General features: G+C 43.6%; 1 protein-coding gene and 1 long non-coding RNA gene across 2 annotated transcripts; both read right to left on the bottom strand.

Annotated features, from left to right (window-relative positions):
• Positions 1-458: 458 nt before the first annotated feature.
• Positions 459-7669, bottom strand: myclb (MYCL proto-oncogene, bHLH transcription factor b). Its single transcript, XM_085791910.1, has 3 exons — positions 7361-7669; positions 5722-6432; positions 459-3822 (listed from the first exon to the last, which is right to left on the bottom strand). Exons 2-3 carry the CDS (start codon positions 6371-6373, stop codon positions 3017-3019), a joined length of 1458 nt encoding a protein of 485 aa, XP_085648036.1. The 5' UTR covers positions 6374-6432; positions 7361-7669; the 3' UTR covers positions 459-3016.
• Positions 7670-12916: 5247 nt separating this feature from the next.
• Positions 12917-17238, bottom strand: LOC146978868 (uncharacterized). The gene is made up of 3 exons (XR_015036977.1): positions 16928-17238; positions 13045-13169; positions 12917-12969 (listed from the first exon to the last, which is right to left on the bottom strand). It is a non-coding gene; the product is annotated as an uncharacterized LOC146978868 (long non-coding RNA).
• Between the last annotated feature and the right edge of the window lie 1166 nt (positions 17239-18404).

Genomic DNA, 18404 nt, shown 5'->3' with positions numbered 1-18404 from the left:
ATGTTCATAAAAAACGATTCACCCATTGAAATGTCTGAGCACACAGCTTACTGTTTCATGTTGCTGCATTTGTGAACAGATTGATGGTTAACATTTACAATGCCTATGAAATGTATTTATAGGGTGAGCGGAAGAATCGTTGGTATTGTTTCTATGGAAACTATCAGGGCTCTGCAACGTTGAGCAAAGATGCTTGTTGTCATGGCAAAGATGCCAGGATGAGTTACCTTGGAGACAGCACAGAACAAATGGTGGCCGGGGGGGGAGGGAGATGCGTGTTCACTCATACAGGTGGTTTGTAACAAATGAGTGTAATACAATAACAACATGATTCAGTTTAAGGCGATGCTGGATTTGAATGTAGCTTTAGCCAGCTGCAGTAATATAGGCCTATGGTTGGATGATGATTATTGTTCTTGTGCATGTGGAAGGGAGAAACAGGGAAGACAAACACCTCATTTATGATGTCGAACCATGAAATTTATTAATTTTATGACTTACTCTTCATACATAGAGGCTTATGAGGTACAGAAAAAAACAAAGTGCTGAGACAAGGCTCCAAAATCACCATAATTGAACTCCCAAAGTAAGCAAGCAATGTCCACTGCTACCATGACTGTGCCAACCGCAGACACCAGTGATCAATACAAGTTAAACAAAACAAAAACACGGGGCAAACCACTGCTGTGGCTGCACCTTATTGAAAAACAAACTGAAAATCAGGGCTACTGGTGGTTTGTGCTGAAACCAGGTGATTTGTATAAAGAAGGCAGAGGATAAAGAGAAACAATATTTGTAAGTAGCCTATTTCTTTAACCATCATGAATTAAATCCTCCCTTTTCATCTCAGAGGGTGCTTTATGAGGTTATGTTATACATACAGCATATTAAATTACAGGGTTTTCCCCTTCAAGCAGAGTCGATGAGCCTATCACAGGACCCACAGACTACTTGGGAGGGTGGGGGGAGGTTCCTGAGTGCTGGTGAAAGCAGGCGATGCTACTTGTGATCCAAGTCATTTACAGTACTAGATCCAGGGCTACAGTGTTCTGTTGCATGGCTTTTGGGATGATAGAGAGCACCGGGTTCTGAGAAGAAGAAAAAAAAGGTAGAGAAAGCTGTAACATTTAGGACTATAGAGCCAGAGGTTTAAACCGGTAGATCTTCTTAAGCCCTCCCTCCACCGCCCACACTCCATGCCACATTTAAGTGAATGCCACAGCTACAGTGATTGGATTGAATACCACCAGCGCTTTCAGGTGCTTTTCCACTCCCGACAGAGAGAGAAAGCAGACCACACATACCAATTTTCAGCACATAACCACCAATACAGCCCTGGCGGCTACCTAACAAAAATAGTCATTAGCTCACACTGAAACACAACTCGGTAGGAAAATATAGTATAAAACTTTTGTCAACTCTTGACTTGTACAAATAAAGAAACCCCAAAAGACAGAAAAGTAATGAAAACAAGTAGGCATTACAAAAAAACAACAAAAACATGGTGTGACAAAGTGGCTAGTGTGATCAATGTTCAGTAAGTGTTTTATTTTGACATTTTCATAATCATTTTATTAACAAAAATAGAAGCTTTGAGTTATCCTTGAAAAGCCAGCAAGCCCGGCCCTGGTTTAGCACGCAAGGCCCAACAAGAACTAGGATGAGTACAGTAGACAGCTCTGGTTTTGGTTTGGAAGGGGCTGTACAGTAAGGGAACTATATACATAATATCCAACAGGATAGTCTACATACATTGAAAGGCTTCTATAGGCATTACATGAAATGCAAAAAAAAAAAAAAAAAAAGTTTACAAATATAATCATTAGTGGGCTTCATTTCCAAGCGGAAGTTGGCATCTTTGAGATATAGATTCAATTTAAGCAATTTTTTAAGCTAAGAGTTTCTTTTGGTTAATTAACTGAAGCCGACATTCACCTTTTGGCTGGTCTCCATTGCACAACAATAATAAGAAGAGTGAACGCTTGGTAAAAATCTTCATACCGTTTTGTTTTTTTTTTGCAGATAGTTGCTTCAAAATATGATACATTTCAAAAACAATGCCTGCCATGGCAACACATCTTCTCATTTTCCTCCAAATAAAATGCTACAAAAAAAATAAATGGCTGTTACTGTGACCGGTGCTGCAGTCGAAACATCTCGGATGTAAGAAGAAAACTACAGGTTTACCGGTGGAAACCTGCAGGCACAGAAGTTTGACCTTAACCTGAGCTATTACGAGGTGCAGAACATGTGTCCATCCAGTTGTAACATCACTGTTGCATGGCTCAGTCCAGTCCAACAGCCCCATGCATCTCCGTTATCAGCAAGCATAAAGCTAGAAGGCTGACAGGGGGGAAAAAGAAGAAAAAAAAGAGGACAGGAAACGACAGGGAAGAAGGTTAATGCTATAGACAGTGAGCAAAAAACTAAATGGAAATGGAAAAGAAAAAAAAAGCACACACCCAAGTTGTATGCCAGCATAAAAATGCAGAATTTTGAAAAAGAAGGGGGGAAAGAAACTCTAGGGGGCTCTTCAGACTGATAGAAAGCAGAGATACCACAGCTGTGCAAGCACATCTATCACAAGGAGACGTCTGACCAGACCATGCAGCAGTTAACAGCACAGTTGTAGCAGTTTATCAACTAGAGGCTGCTGCTTTCACAGCAGCCCTCCCAGTGGCAAGCAACAGTTTTGAATATTTTTAGCAGGGGGAAACATAACTGTTTGACAAATCTGTATTGAGTAACCATGGACATATTCGTCTGCCCGTTAGATTCATGAGATCAGTCCCTAGCTTGCTGTCCCGACCGGCTTGTGGCCTTGTCAATCACTCAGAAGCTAATGTGCAAACCACAAAAACAGAAAACAGAAGAAAAAAACACAACAGAAAAAAAAAAAAATCCACCTACAATGTGTCCAAATCAAAGTGAACATTAGTGTCTCTTCTCCTTCATGTAGTCCCAGTTAGTTCTGTGAGTGTATGTGTGTGGTGGCGGCAGACCCACGCCTCGACACTCAGGATCGTTTGAGCTGTGCCAGCCTCTGCAGCAGCTGCAGCTGCTTGGCTTTCAGCTGCTTCCTCTCCTGAGCCTTCTGCCTCTCGCTGGTGTGCAGCTGCTGCAGGTACTCCGTGGCTCGCGTCAGGATCGCCACCTTGGGCGTCTTGGGACAGTCCGCCAAGCCCGGGATCTCGTCCCGCAGCGACAGGAAACGGGAGCGCAGGTCGTTCCGCCGCTTGCGCTCCAGGAAATTGTGCGCCTTGCGTTTGTCTGTGTCCTCGCAGTCGGAGGACTGGGGGCTGGAGAGGTGGGACAGGGAGTGGGACTTCGACGGGGAGCTTTGGGAATGAGATGAGGAGGAAGAAGAGGAGGAGGAGGAGGAGGAAGGGGGGGATGAAGGCGACGTGGAGGAGGTGGGAGAGGAGGCGCTGAGGTTCGGCGACTCCGACCTGACGCCGGCCACGGTCACGTGAGACCTCCTGCTGTCTAAGTTCAGAGGGGCGTGGCCCGGCCGCGGCTGGTGGTAGTGAGAGTTCTGGTGGGGCTGGACCGCCGGGGCGGAGGCCTCCTGCCGGACCCTCTTGCGAGGCGGTTCGGCCGGCGGGGGGAGAGTGTCCGGGGAGGGGGCAGCGTAGTTGTGCTGCTGTTGGTGGATGGAGATGTGGAAACGCTTCATGCCGGGGTCGAGGGGGTCGGCCCGGACCGTGATGGTCACAGGTTTGCGGGTGTTGACCAGCCGACGAGGTTTACGCTGCTGCTGCTTGTGCTCCACCGTCACCACGTCGATCTCCTCCTCATCGTCGTCTTTGTCGTCTTCATCATCTGAAAGGAAAAAAAGATAACAATTCAATTAAACAAAAAAAAAGTTATGGGTGGGACAATAGCTCACATTTTTACTATATTTTTTCTCTTTTTTACACTGCTTACGAGATGTATGGTTGTATGTATATGTGAATTATGTGGCTGTGTATATGATTTAATGTGGGTATATTGTTAAAAAAGAAAACTAAATAATAAAAACTTGATCACAAAAGAAAAATTAAAGAAAAAGCTTGGCTGTTGAAAAAAACAAACACGTGGCTCAGACTGCAAGAGAGTGATGGAGCTCACTCCAAAACTCTGTCCCTCTGACTGCTTAAGCCAATTAAATGCTTCTGTAAAAATACTCTTCCCGCAACCTCGTAACACCTGCATGATCTCACACACACACACAACAAAAATACACACACTCACTAACGCTGTGAATCATCACTACATTAGGTCAACTCGCCGAGTGGAAATTCTCCCTCTTCATTCATGTGGACACGGTGAGGATGAGGGGCAGAGACAGGCTGCGTTGAGGAGCACTCAGGTGAAAAATCAGCAAGTCTTCAACTTGTTAAAACAGGCCAGCTAATATCAAATGGCGCACAGGTTTTAAAGACCATTTGCTGGTCTATTTACTCGAGTGGAAGCGGTGTATTAAACTTAAGGGAAGGGTTATCGAGCTGATTCCCGCCAACTGACTCCGCTCTTGGGGAGCATCCCAATGCTCTTGTGAACTGAAACACTTTCAGTAATTGCGCCTCTGTGGATTCGCCCTGCTCAGATAGTAGTAATCTCTGCATGAACAACACAGTAACGAGGGGGTGGACAGGTGCTTCGGAGGGAGGAACATTCCCTGTCTAATATTACACAACATTTCTATGACAAAAAGATGACATTCTCATGTTACCAGGTGCCAGGTAACAAAACCACGCAAGAAGCTCTTATATTGGCTCTTCTTTGGAGCTTTATTTCTCACTTTAAAAACGCTCAAAACGGTGCGAAATACTGCCTTAAAACTTGTGTTCAAAGAATAGTGCAGGCCTCGCCGACCTCCTAAATGGCTAATCCCGCTCTATTCACAGCCCAGGCTGGCTGGCAGGCAGGACTGGGACCAAATCCACCCACTGACACAATTGGCGCTGCAGCCTGTTGAGTGGAGGAATGCAGCAACAAGTTCCCTTTGTGACATTCCACACACCATTATGCATGGTCCAAGCTCAGCATCACATGGCAGCCTACATACCAAAGTCGACAGAGTATGGGTTCACGGATGGAAGAAAAAAAAAAAGAAAAAGGAGCTCTGGAGTCAAGGGGAAAATTTGGGCCAGACATAATAACAAGAGGGTTGATTTGCCCCTCCTCTCCCCACCTCCTCCTTTCCCTCCTTGTTACATAAAGTTCCAATAATGTGCAACTCTCTTCTCAATTCATGTTAAATCCGAGCCGGGGAGTGTGCGGAGGAGAGATATTGTTATCATAAGTCAGACTGGAGGAGCAGGGAGAGGTAGCAGCTGGCCTGCTGGAGCCCTGCCAAGCAGCAGATGTTTCAATGGGCGTGTCACTCTGAGCTCCAAGCATGTGTTGCATGCACCAAGGTAACGCAATGCAGTCATCATGTGCCATGCCAGCCCCTTACTGCTAGATAACGGATAATCAAAGCTATACGTTGACTGAATGAGGGACGCAAACGTAGCCTACATTTAGAAACCTATAGTTGAGCATGCAAAGGAAATTAAATTAATTAAGAATAATAAAAAATAATAATAAATAGGCAACTAGAATAAAATGTGGATAAGCAGAGAGAAAGCACAAAGTATAAATCTACTGATCACTCAAGATTAAAAACTTGGGGCAAAAGAAAAGCTAGAATTGTGATTTTCAAAGTAAAAGTTCTGTGTTGCATCTGCTACTGACCTGATGAGTCGGTGTGAGACTCGGAACCAGACGACACTTGCTTCTTGCATCCACCGGTTAACGGGAAAGTGAGCACCGCAGCGGGGTCCACGCAGTCCGCCGCCAAGCCGCTGAGGGCTGGCGTGTCGGCGGCTGCACACTGCGCTCTCCCCGGGGACGGAACCGCAGAGCCGGCAGCGACTTTCGCGGCAGCCGCCCCCGTCCCGGGACAGGAGGCGCAGCGCTCCCCTATAACTCTCTCCAGCTGCTGGCCGGCGGAGAAGCCGCTCCACATGCAGTCCTGGATGATGATGGAGCTCAGGTTCCCGAAGGAGTCGTTGGTCGCGGTCAGCTTGCAAGGCAGGTCCTGCTGCTGTTGCTGCTGCTGCTGCTGCTGCTCATCCTCCTGCCCCAAGAACTGAGAGACCCACTCCAGCTTGTCCCCTAGAGACGGGTACAGCAGCCCGACCCTGCCCGACCCTTCCACCGCTCGGATGGGGGACATGGGCGGGGTCGGTACCAGCTCGAATTTCTTCCATATGTCCTCGCTGGGCGCCGTGGACTTGAAGAAATCCTCATCGTCGTGGTCGTCGTAGAAATAATGTTGGTAATGATCGAGGTGGTCCATGTCCCAGTTTTCATAACGAGGCGCGGTGGAGCTTATGCCCGGCATGGGGGCTGCAGGCTGGTGGTGGTGGTCGCGGGGGGTGAATCACTCCCTGTATCCTCGGTCTGCACGGGGACAGAGCCAATAGTTGTATCAGAACTGAGCCTTATTCTCATCAAAATAATCACACTCCCTGTCCGTGGACATGATGCCCTCTGGAGTGGGAAGGGCTTATTTAGTGCCCATGTAGCCTACTATACTGCTGCACCATGCTGGATAATTATAGTGTCTGATATTCATAATAGACCACCCTCTAATTTAAAGGTGAGTAGGGGGCAGCTAAATAAAACACGTGTGAGGACATGGTATGAGGTCACTGAACGCACCCAAGAGTGGACATTAACACAAACCATCTTATGCTTAGGCTAAATACTGCAGAGTTAAAGTTAAACTACTCCGTTGTGCTGCTGCTGCTGCTGCTGCTGCTGCTGCTGCTGCTGCTGCTGAGAAGTTCAAGTTTCGCAACAGTGTTTCATTACATAACACTGTTTTAGTAGTATACTGTGACAGGCAGAGAGAGGGAGGGGAGAGGGGGGGTTACAAGCGGTGGGGTGGGTGCAAATGACTGCTCAGCAGAAAATAAGAGTGATTAAATTAGACTGAAATTGATTAATTGGTGAGACAGGTACCTCGGCCCTGCCTGCGCCAATGAAGCCGTTCGAGCACGGAGGAGTTGTATGTAAAGTAGCCTATAGTCGCTTTTAGCTCCTCCTCGGTCCAACTCCTTATCAAGCTCAAAGAAATTCAGCTGCGACCCACAAGCGCCCAACAGTTAATTAAAGCAAGCAACGACAACAAAAAACTCCAAACTCCGAGCATTCGTTTGTCACCTGAACCCTCCTCCCCCTTTAAATCCGCTCCCTGTTCCCGTGCGTTTCTTTCTTTTCTTTTCTTTTCTTTTCTTTTTTCTAACATCCCGACGCGGTGAAAGTTTCCATGGAATAACGAAGGCCTATTTTTTTTTAAAAAGTGAGATACTGATAAGAGTTTTACCTGGTGCTGAGAGTGAAAAACCTGCCTGCGTCCTCATAGATCCGCCGTGCGCAATTTAAAGTGTCCACAAAACAACAACAACAACAAAAAAAGCAGCAAACCACACAGGTCCACCCTCAACGAGAAAATGTGTTTGGGAAAAACGCGAGCTTCCCTCCGCTGCTCGGTGTCGGTGTCGCCTTCCGGTGGTAAACACTAAACAGTCAGCGCGGAGGATGGTGAGTCGGTTTGGTCGCAGTCCCGCCGCTCGCAGGGCTGCGTGGGGCTTTCGGCTGTGGTCACTTTTCTTTGCAGACTACTGCACTATATGATCCGGGAGAGGCAGGGTTGGCTGTTATGCATAAAGGGGCGGGTCGTAGTAGCGGAGCCACGCCCACCGTTTAAAGGCGCAGCGCACTCAAAAAAAAACCGCGCAGCTCTGCAGAGGGACTCTTATGAGAGCAGCAGCAGGTTATGACACTGATTTCATAAGATGACACCGTTCTACAAACATAATAATAACATGTGTGTTTTTGGTGCGTGGTTGTGTGTGTTATGCTGCCTGGAAAGGGATGTAGGCTGTAATAGGGAAATCATCCACACAATAAGGAGAGATGTGCGTGGGGGGTGTGGGGGTGTCATTTCATGGACATATGGCTGCAGTATCTGGTGTCTTCAATGCATCATAGTCTCTGTAATCAATATCAAGCCTGTGATGTAGAGCCCTCCCCTCTGAGAGAGTTAATATAGAAGCAGCTCTGTTTGCCATGTCATAGTATGTATGTGTGTGTGTGTGTGTGTATGTCTGTGTCCTCAACAGCTGCACATACACACACGCACGCACACCAACAACTGCTGACACTTGTCTTTCCTGCCATATGAAACCATTTCGCCCGCTGCCTTTTTTCGACTCATGAAATCATGTCGCACAAACTTTTGCACACGCTCACACTCTCGAGGATGATGATTGGGAAACATCCTTCCTATAACTGCTCCTCTGAAGTTCCTCCTGCGGCGCGGCGGGGAAGCAGACACCGTGAAATCCTTGTCTGTCCACTTCATCTTCCCATCAAACTCAGACACACACACACACACACACACACACCCCTATCCCTCCTCATACTCTTAATCCCTATCTTCTGTCACTCATCCTCTATTCTTCTCTCCTCAGTTTAACTCTTGCCTACTTTTCTCCCACTCCCCCCAACACCCCCCTTTCCTCTTGCGCTTTTATCCTCAGTCACCCCTGATCAAAAAGATCTCGACCCTACATGAAACGGGGAGACTTTAGAGGGTTATACCCACCATTTCCCAGGAGCCATAGCCTACAAAGACAGAACCAACAGACTGGAGAAACAGAAGCAATCATTCAGTTTCCCCATCTGTATCACTTTCTCTGTCTCAGCTTGTCCTGTTCGGGATCTCTCTTTCTCTCTGTGCTTTCATCTCACTCCTCTCTGTCTTCTGCCTGGTTACATACTTTGAAATACTTAATCTGCCGCCCTGCTTTGAATTAATCATCAAAAGTGAATGGGTGCGAGGCCCGGCTCCTTAAGATGTACAAAGAAAATTGTCTTTTTAGATAAAATAAGTGGATTAAGTGAGTTTAAGGAGTCCCCCCACGCTGTCAGTCATTTGCACAGACAAAACATGTGCACTTTCCTATTAAATAGCAATATTTCACTGACATTTAAATGTAAATTTAGTGATATGGAAAATGTTATATCTATGCAGATCCTCACATGGATGTGTTGTGGTGGAGAGCATGTGAGAAATAGCTCATTTACAGTAATTCCCCTATGGATTAGTGAACCTTGTTTGCATGAAAATGGGAGGTGTAACTTGTGATGTGAGCTGTGGCTCTGATCTGCCGCTATTTTTTCCTCCTTAAAAAAACACCCTGACGGTACAGACATGCAAGTGGCAGTCTCATAGGATTAGAGAAATGTTATCACCCATGAGGTTCCAATTAAGTGATATTTGTTCCCATGCAGTACACTATATGGAAAATGATGGTGTTGATCTGCGTTACATTTATGTAAAAGCACTGTGCAAAGCAAAAAAAAGTGTAGGTTCATGGACACTTTAATTTAGTCTAGCATAAAGGCTTAGTATTTAACAGATTGAACCATCTAAACGTTGTGGTTTTCCATCCATCCATCCATTTTTCTCAGCTTATCCAAGGTCAGGTCACAGTGGCAGCAGGTCAAGCAAAGTAGCCCCCCTCTCCAGACGTCCTACTCAAGTAGCAAGATTTTCCGGCTCTGCCTTGGGGATCCAGAGAGCGTTCCCAGGCCAGATGGGATATATAATCTCTCCAGTATATTATGGGTCTACCCTGAGGCCTTCTACCCGTTGGACATGTCTGGAGGACCTTTCAGTGGAAGGTGCCCAGGAAGCATCCCACTGCCTCCTTTCAATAAGCTCTTTATTCAAAGGCTGAACCCACGAGGTTATGTGCTGGAGCATTTCTTGACCCAGTACAGTGAGTTTAGTAGACGGTTGTAACTTTGTAGCAACCAGCAGTGCACCTGACTAAGAAATAGTCCAGTAGGAGAAACAGTCCAGTCTTTGAGTTAAAGTTTCACATTTACCACCACATGACACCTCTAACACCACTGTTTTGGCTTCATCCCAAACTCACCATCATTCATAACATGGACTTTTTCTGTCTTCTGTTTATCCCATGATTGTCAAAATATCAAACAAATGCTGTGGGGAACCTTCCAGAGTTGTAATATGCAGTCTCACAGCATCATAATTATATTTTTTTCTTGGTATCTGAGAAGCCTTCATATTCACAGATGTCTTACACCGGCTGGCCCCTGTGGATTGCATTTCATGTGTCACCAGTGCCTGACTCTGGTCCGAATGTATCAACAAGGTATCACATCAGTGCATTTCTCAAAATATGGAGCTATTTCTTTAACAGACTACAGAAATGATACAACATCTCATCATCATCCATGACCTCGCTGTCCAGTTTAAACCTCTGTCACCGCTCCCAAATATAACTATCCATTCTCTTCTCACATTTTCATCCCTAGATATCTCAGGGGTATCATAGGTGGGGCAGCTCAGTTTGTCAGAAGTAAAGGAGTTTGATATTTTCTTTCTTTAAAATCACAGACTGTTATTCAGCCTATGCTGCTTTTCTTCCCCAGCAGCCTTTGGTATAACATGATGTGTGTTTTAACAGCATTGCATTTTGACAATGTGGTTGCTTCTAATCATTAGATTAGATCTGATTAAATGCAGCTGTAATGATACCCATGGGGCAGCAGCAAAGTGCAGCATATGGATTTATCATACAGAAAATGCAGATTAGGAAAAAAAAGACCACATTTATTCCAAGATCAGATAAAGGTATAATGCAGTATAGTAGGTGTGAGTGCATGCATATGTTTACCAATCAGACACACTTGGACTCATAACACATGTTCAGATGTGATGAACATGAGGATGTGAATGCTGACAATCACCATGTCCTGCAGATTAGTGAGAGAGAGAATGCATGGAGTCTCATTGTAACTACATTAATATACCAATACATTTATGACAGGAATATTAATAAAAACAAAACAGGTGGTTGGTCAATATGTTTAAGGTAAAGGAGCAAAAAAAAAAGAAATAATGGAGCAAGAGAGCGGGGATGGCCACGGGCGGGGGGGTGGGGGTGGGGGGAGAAAGGAGATGACAAGTGTCAACCCCCGCACCCCCTCCTTCACCACCTTCCTGGGTCACCCTCCTCCGCTCCAAACCGACTCTGACCTTCCAGACTGATCAATGAACACCTAGTCTGGGACCCACCCATCACAGTGTCTGCGGTGTCTGGTGTGGCCACAGGTTCACTTGATGTAATCTGGGAGGCTGGAGAGGAAAAGTGACAGCTGCTACCCACTGGATGGTGTTGACCTCCTACTGACACACACACACACACACACACACACACACACACACGGTAAGTGAGAGGATTGCCTTTCAGTCCAGATGCTCATTACATCAAGCCACTGCACATGGAGCTGCACACACAACACATACACATATACAGTTTCATTTTCTTTGTCTGACCCTCCACCTCATTCAATGCTGAGTTTTCAAAGGGTCAATTCCCCAAAAAATACAAAAGTCACATTTTCTCACTTCCCTCTCGTGGTGTCTGGTAATGGAGATAGTTTTAGTTTCTTTGTGTATTGTTACCTGTCATTCATTTTGCCTCATCCTATACAAACGCGAAAGTAAATTCCTTTGTGTTACACCATTGAAATGGCATTTTTTGGGAGGTGAAGGCAAACACCATAGAGATCTTGAAAAAGAAATCTGGCACAAAATAACACATTTTTGTATGCAATATCACATTTTGAATTTAGTGAATTTAGTCTTTAAAACTGTGAAAATCAATTTTCTCTGTTTGCTTCTTACTGTAATATAAGTGAAGGGGTCGTTCAGGGACACACTTATGCCATGCATGCACCAATCAGAGTTTAGAAGCATGTGGTTCTGATGGCAGCTTGTGTTGCCTGTCAATAACATTTGATCAAACCATACACACACAGGTTTGATCAGGTTTTTGTGTTAAAGGTCCCAGATGGTATGATTTTCATGTTGTTTTTGTTTTTAAAGTAAGTCTAGAGAAATGTACACATTCATCAAACTCATCAAATACACAATCCAACAACTCCAAAACGCTCTCGTGGACAAGTTGTGACCTGCACATTCACCACGCTATGAGATAATAACGGAACGTTACAAGTTTTAGAGGTAAATGCAGAGACTGCTGTTGAAAAACTGCCCTCGATGGGAACACGCATCAGCTGTTTTGCATGAATTTACCTGGAAAACAACTCTGTCTCGTAATGTTCCGTTATCATCTCATAGCGTGGTGAATGTGCAGGTCACAACTTGTCCACCAGAGCCTTTTGGAGTTGTTGGATTGTGTATTTGATTAGGGAAACCAAGAAATCCCATTAGCCTGCATAGCATAGCTCTGAGAAGATAGAGGCTCTGCTCCGCCATTCTAAATATAGCTTGCACCGACAATTAAAGGTAACAAACCTACTCCTAAAACTATAGGGATTATGGCAATGAGGCATTTGCCAAAATGTTGAACTATCCCTTTAAATAAAACAGGAAAAGTTTAAAATATAGGCTATAGTTTATGACATGATCAAGAGATAATGCCTGAAGTTGTTTTCTCTCTTTCTTTACAGCTGTCTTGATATTGACTGTTGCTAATTAAATTAAGGATATTTACTATCATAGAGAGATTAGGTTTTCCAGTAATGCACTGGAGACAGTTTAACTGTCACTTACTGTAACAAGGACATCAAAACTGCATACCATCACAATCATCAACTTCCTCTGAACCTATAGTAGTGTATAATATGTAACCTTTGTATATGTTCCTGGGCCAATGAGCAGCCATCATGTTTCCCCAATTGTCTATAGGCATGTGCGCAAAAACAAACCAATCAATTGATTTTAATCAAACAGCTGCACAGCTAATGATTAGCAGTTTTAGAAAAAGCATCAAGGTGACAGGAAATTAATTCAAATGTCAATCAGACTCAATACTGCATAACTCCAGTGAGTAAACCGCCATGGTTTCACATGTAACAAACACACTGCCACTGTAACAGGTAAATCGACCTAATGCTTTGCATATTTGAGTGAACATAAGAGCTCATCCCAAATTGCACACACACCCATCAGCAACACTGATTAACAAGCGGTTGTTACTCTGTTGCTCCTCTTCTCTCTTCAGTGACTTTTATTGCATTCTGGGTAGAAATCAATTGTGAAGGAACAGGCTGTCAGCACAGATTGTACCCTGGAGAGAGAGAGAGAAAGAGAGAGGGAGAGGGTGTGAGTGTGAAAAAGAGAGGGGTATACAGTATGTGGTGTGTCAGAAATCAAGGAAATAGCAAGTGTCTGCAGGAGAAAGAGAGAAGAAGAGGGGAGAATGGAGGACAAAAGATGCAGTGCAAAAATAATGAATATGAGGAGAACGATGTGGGGAAAGGGTGTCATACATCATGGGAGTAAGAGGAAGAGAGAGAGGAAGAGAGGAAAAGAAAAAAGTAGAGATTTAGGGAGGTGCCGAGATAGTAGTTCAGGAAGAGACTTGAAGAAAATGATGCAATTACATAGCTGATATTTGGCAAGGCAGCTTTCCTGAGCATTCTTGAGGCATTGCACATGCTCTCTCTCTCTCTCTCTCTCTCTCTCTCTCTCTCTCTCTCTCTCTCTCTCTCTCTCTCTCTCTCACACACACACACACACACACACACACACACACACACACACACACACAAATGCTGACCAATACACACAAACTCACACACACAGGAGTACAGTTAATCCTATATATGTATACAAACTAATAGTCAGCTAACACATTGACTGATAAATAGCCTGCTGTTGTGCATTTACATTACACAACTGTTGTCAGGGAAATTATCAGTGTGTGTGTGTGTGTGGGGGGGGGGGGGCTCCAGTGGCCATCACAGTTTTGTTTTTGTGTTCACAGTTTCTCCATACCAGCAGGTCATCCTGTTGTGTAAAGAGTCAGTTAAGATGTAGGCCTACATATGAGTGTGGATACATACTGTATGAGGCCTATGTTTTCATATGTGTGTGTCACTGCAAAAGTCTGTCGACCGGGAGAAGTGGAAGCGCTCTGTGGAGGCCCTATGTGCCACCAAGGCACGAAGTGGATAAAGAAGAAGAAGTGTCACTGCAAAAGATATTAATCTGGGTGTTTTTGAGGTGGAAATAAAGAGTTTGCATTCTGTAGCCTTAAAAAAAAAGCAATAAACATGATCACCCTTAATCTTTTAGTCATCCAAGCATCATCAACTCACTTTTTTGGCTATTTGGGGGCAGCATGAGTGCAACACTGAGAGATTAAAATGAAGTTGATATGGTTATTGTGTTAGCAAACGGCTGACTTCTCTTTCAACCCATCCGAGAGACAGAAACCAACTAAGTCATTTATTGGGAGTCATGTCCCTGGTGACCTGATAAATCTAATATTCACTAACCTTCAGCTCTGTAGTGGTCTCCATTAATGCCTGAGGGAAATACTGTATCTGGCTCTTTAGCCGCTAAATGCCCCACACTGCCAAACAATAGCTGCAACCATAGTCTCTGTGCATGAAGATAAACATAGCTGACATAGCATGATGTCAGACATTTCAAATGAGCAGTTTTAAAATTCACCTTTACTATTACAGTAATAACTTTAGCAAATGTTTGATTGTTGGCAGGTTGTCTATCTTGAAGGTTTACTCAAGGGGAAGGCTGACTAATTGGTTGATAAGCTATGTCTGGTATGGTGAGCAGATAGCCTATGGTACCTGCTAATTAGTGCTAATATAAAACCGGCCCTACCAAAATGTCACTCGCTTCAAAAAAGTTACATTGAAGCGTCGTTGCAAGATTCTGAGCAGCTAGCCAACTGTGACGGCAGGCCCTACTCAAACTTAAATGGGTCAGTTGTAAAAATTAACACCCTGTATCTAGTTGTCACAGAGGAAATAATTAGCTATAGAGACCAAAATTGTTTTTTGCACAAAGCTGTAAACATGTTCTTTCAGCTGATAAATTGGCTTGCGTTGCATTTGGAGGCAGCCTGAAGAGGCCATTTGAAGAACTCCAGTTTCTTCCACATCAGATACATTTTCTTGTTCTGCTCTTAGGCTATTTATTTGCTATTTTGGACTGAGCAGGAAGACATGTTGGGTTTTTACAGATGTTTTATTTAAAACTGCTGTTTGCTAATGTGAATGAAAGCTTCTTTGTTTGATTCTAGAAAACAGTGAGCTGTAAGATACTAAAGTTGCAAAGGAAAGCAGGGGATAATTCTCTGTTGGTGTGTCTCAATCATTTCAAATTTCTCATTGTTATTCCTATGTTAGCCTAATTTAAAAAATGATTGCATCAAAGTAGTAATAATAGCTAGCTACTTTTGAACCACTGACTAAAATGTGGATATGAGTTCTTATTTACCCATAATCCCAATATCAATGATGGTGTCACGACCAAATGTAGCATCTCTGTGTCCCTATAACTCTTGCTACATTGCATGAATACCTCATCCACTGAGTCCTGGCTTTATCAGATTGGGACATATTGTTCGATAGTGAGACATCTAGTGGTGAGGACTAATGCACATGACTGGAGGACGAACTTCTCTGGAAATGGAACCTGAGTGTTTCCTAGGTATCACTTTACAGAGTTACTGACTTAACCTCAAAATAATCCCTGTCAACATTTTCTGTAGGATATTTCGCCTTTATCAGGGTCATATGGAGGAGGCAGCATCTCATGATGCTTTTCAGTGGACTGGAGTCTAAACCCAGAGAGACAACTCAGTCATTCATCTTAACATTTATGGGAAATACAGTGTCTCCACCATGCCGCATGGACTGTTTAAGAAAATCCACTTAAATCCCTCCTGCAGTGGTAGGACGAGTCTAAAACTGTACAGCTGGCAGATTTAAAACTACACTAATCAATATCTTTTATGGATAAAATCAATCAGATCTCTGCCTTTAATGTGACAATGGTCATATGAGAAAGAGAGATACGCATCTGTTATGTTCTTATAACAGACAAAGAAAGGCGAAGTAGTCAGCATTATAATTCCTACAGCTCCATAATTATAGAATTTTCTCATCACCATGCAACAACAGCTATTGTTATAGTGTAATATTATTAATTGTATGTTGAAGCAAATACTGATCTAAGCACCCCTAAATGCTGCTTGTGCATTTTCTTCCATAACTGTCCAGTTCCGCACCAAATTGTATAGATTTCAACACAGTATGGTGTACAAATTGCTTCAGTGCTTTGTGCAAAAATCTAAACAGACAGATATAGAAAGGTCTCATAACTTCCTTAACAATTCTAAATATCACCCCAGTAACTGTCATATAACCTACCCACACATATCAAGCACATGAATTACAAACTCTGGTTTATGTGCTTGGCAGTGGCATGACGAAAGCATCGTCCAGTTGGTTAATTGTGCTTTTCTTTTCTTTTTTTTATCAGGCCAGTTTGAAGCTGGCCTCCACAGAGAAATGACATTGATCTACAGAAGGCGTTTATAGGGATGCTGTTTACCAATGTGGAAGGGGGAGAGGGGGCAAATTCAGTATACTGAAAGAAAATAGAAATAGAAAATAATGTTACGGAGGCTAAACACATGAGGAAAAACACCCCACAAAGTTTTCTTTCAATCTACAATGTAAATGAATTGTGGCTCCTCCAGATGGTGAGAGGTGTGTGATGTCCCAGGGGGGGATAAATAACCAGAGTCATTGGTTGAGGGCTAATATGACTAAAGCAGCTGAGGGCACAATAAGACTCAGCTTTTGTTTTTTGAAAAGGCTGCATTTTTTAAATAGCTGTATCGTACAAAAAATATACTGATAACTAAACCACTGTGGACAAATCACTGGCATCTCAATCTTGAGGAATAAAAGATGTGTCTTAATAGCTCTTCATAACCGCTCTACTTAACTGATTCAGGTTATGAGGATTTATGGATTTATGTAGATTTATTTTAATATAAAAGCTCACCTCTTGCAGCTTTAAAGCAGATATGGGGGTGCTCAATGGGATTCCTGGCTGCTGAATACTAGTCCTGAGCTGGTCTTATAGCCTGGAGGCAGGAGAGGCAGGGGTGTGTGGTAACCTACAGATGGGCACCCAGACACAGATGGGGGCACACACACACACACACACACACACACACACACACACACACACACACACAAAGCACCCTGCAGAGAGATCAAAGGAGGGAGTGTGGCTTTGGCTTGTCGACAGTGAAGACTGATAGATGGAGGCATCTGTGTTGGTTGGAGAGTAGAGGAAGCTGGGAGGGAAAGGAGAGATCTTCCACATTTTCATCACAGCAGTTTATGCAAAACAACATCTGAACGTTCTCGAAAGTTGGTAACGACCAACTTGTTAAGCAGAACTAAAACACATAACTGTCAAAAACTCTTCTGTTAAAAAAATCTGTTCTCTGTTTTTTTTGTGTGTATGTGCGTGTGTGTGTGTGTGTATGTGTGTCTGTAGTATTCAATATAACCCATCATGTCTGTGACTGAAATGTCTGTCACCACTTGGCGACATGCTATTTGATATTCAGATGAACAGACCCCGCTGCTGCAAATGAGATGGGAAAACCATGTCTGCTTTCTCTCTCCTGTCAGAAGGCTCTTGTCAGAAATGTTCACGCTATGAAGAGAGTTTCTTACGCAACAGAGGAAGATAAGTGGAGATAAAAGGAAGAGGAAGAGACCACCTCGCTTCATAATTACTTCTAATTAAGATTAATTTGCGATCCGTAGAGTGAGGGTAATTCCTGTTGGCCCGGTGGGTGTGATTCTCCATACAAGGATGACTCAAAACAAAACAAGGCTGTCAGCACAGATCACCCCACTAGCTAGCAGGGTACCATAATACATTGCCTCATTTATTTCACTCCACTGGTACATTACTCCCAACATTTAGAGACCATTTATTTAGTGGAATGACAAGTAGATAAGCAACCACTAACATGGTACATACATAAATCTGCTATAATCAATATTATTTAGTGGCAATTCACATTGCAAGATGTATGTGAAAGTTGGTGCCCATATTGATGAGTGATCATTTTAGCATTTTTCCAATTCATTGTTTTGGTTTTATAGAGGAACGTTAGTAACTAGCTAATGAACAAGTGAAGCATTTGAAGCAACATTATGTAACTACTGTACCTTATAATATTTCAAAATGATTTTGACTTGTAACAGGACACAGAGTCCCTGGCTGGCCTGGTAGTGCACTATGTAACACTCATTGCCAACACGTTGTATTAGGGTATCTTGGACTGTCTTGTATACTTGTTGGTGACAGCTTAGGGATACTTCATCCAAAATCGATAATTCACCAATTTTCTACTCTGTCATGCCAAGGAAGGGTTTGGAGAACTTTCGGAGTTATCAAAACGCTTTTGGCTGGCAACGGATTTTCATATAATGGCGGTGGATGGTGTTCACTTTTG

The sequence above is a fragment of the Trachurus japonicus genome, chromosome 11 (genome assembly GCF_045865225.1).
Source record: "Trachurus japonicus isolate A0001 chromosome 11, Traja_1.0".
Lineage (NCBI taxonomy): Eukaryota > Metazoa > Chordata > Actinopteri > Carangiformes > Carangidae > Trachurus > Trachurus japonicus.
The sequence above is the reverse complement of the archived record's forward strand: the minus strand, read 5'-3'. Positions and strand labels throughout refer to the sequence as shown.

Bases quoted from the DNA above. Each gene is read 5' to 3' on its own strand.
- myclb (XM_085791910.1), bottom strand. From the start codon at position 6,373: ATGCCGGGCATAAGCTCCACCGCGCCTCGTTATGAAAACTGGGACATG. The intron at 3,823-5,721 runs GTCAGTAGCAGA...TTTTCCTTTCAG, and splicing joins GTCTCACACCGACTCATCAG to ATGATGAAGACGACAAAGAC.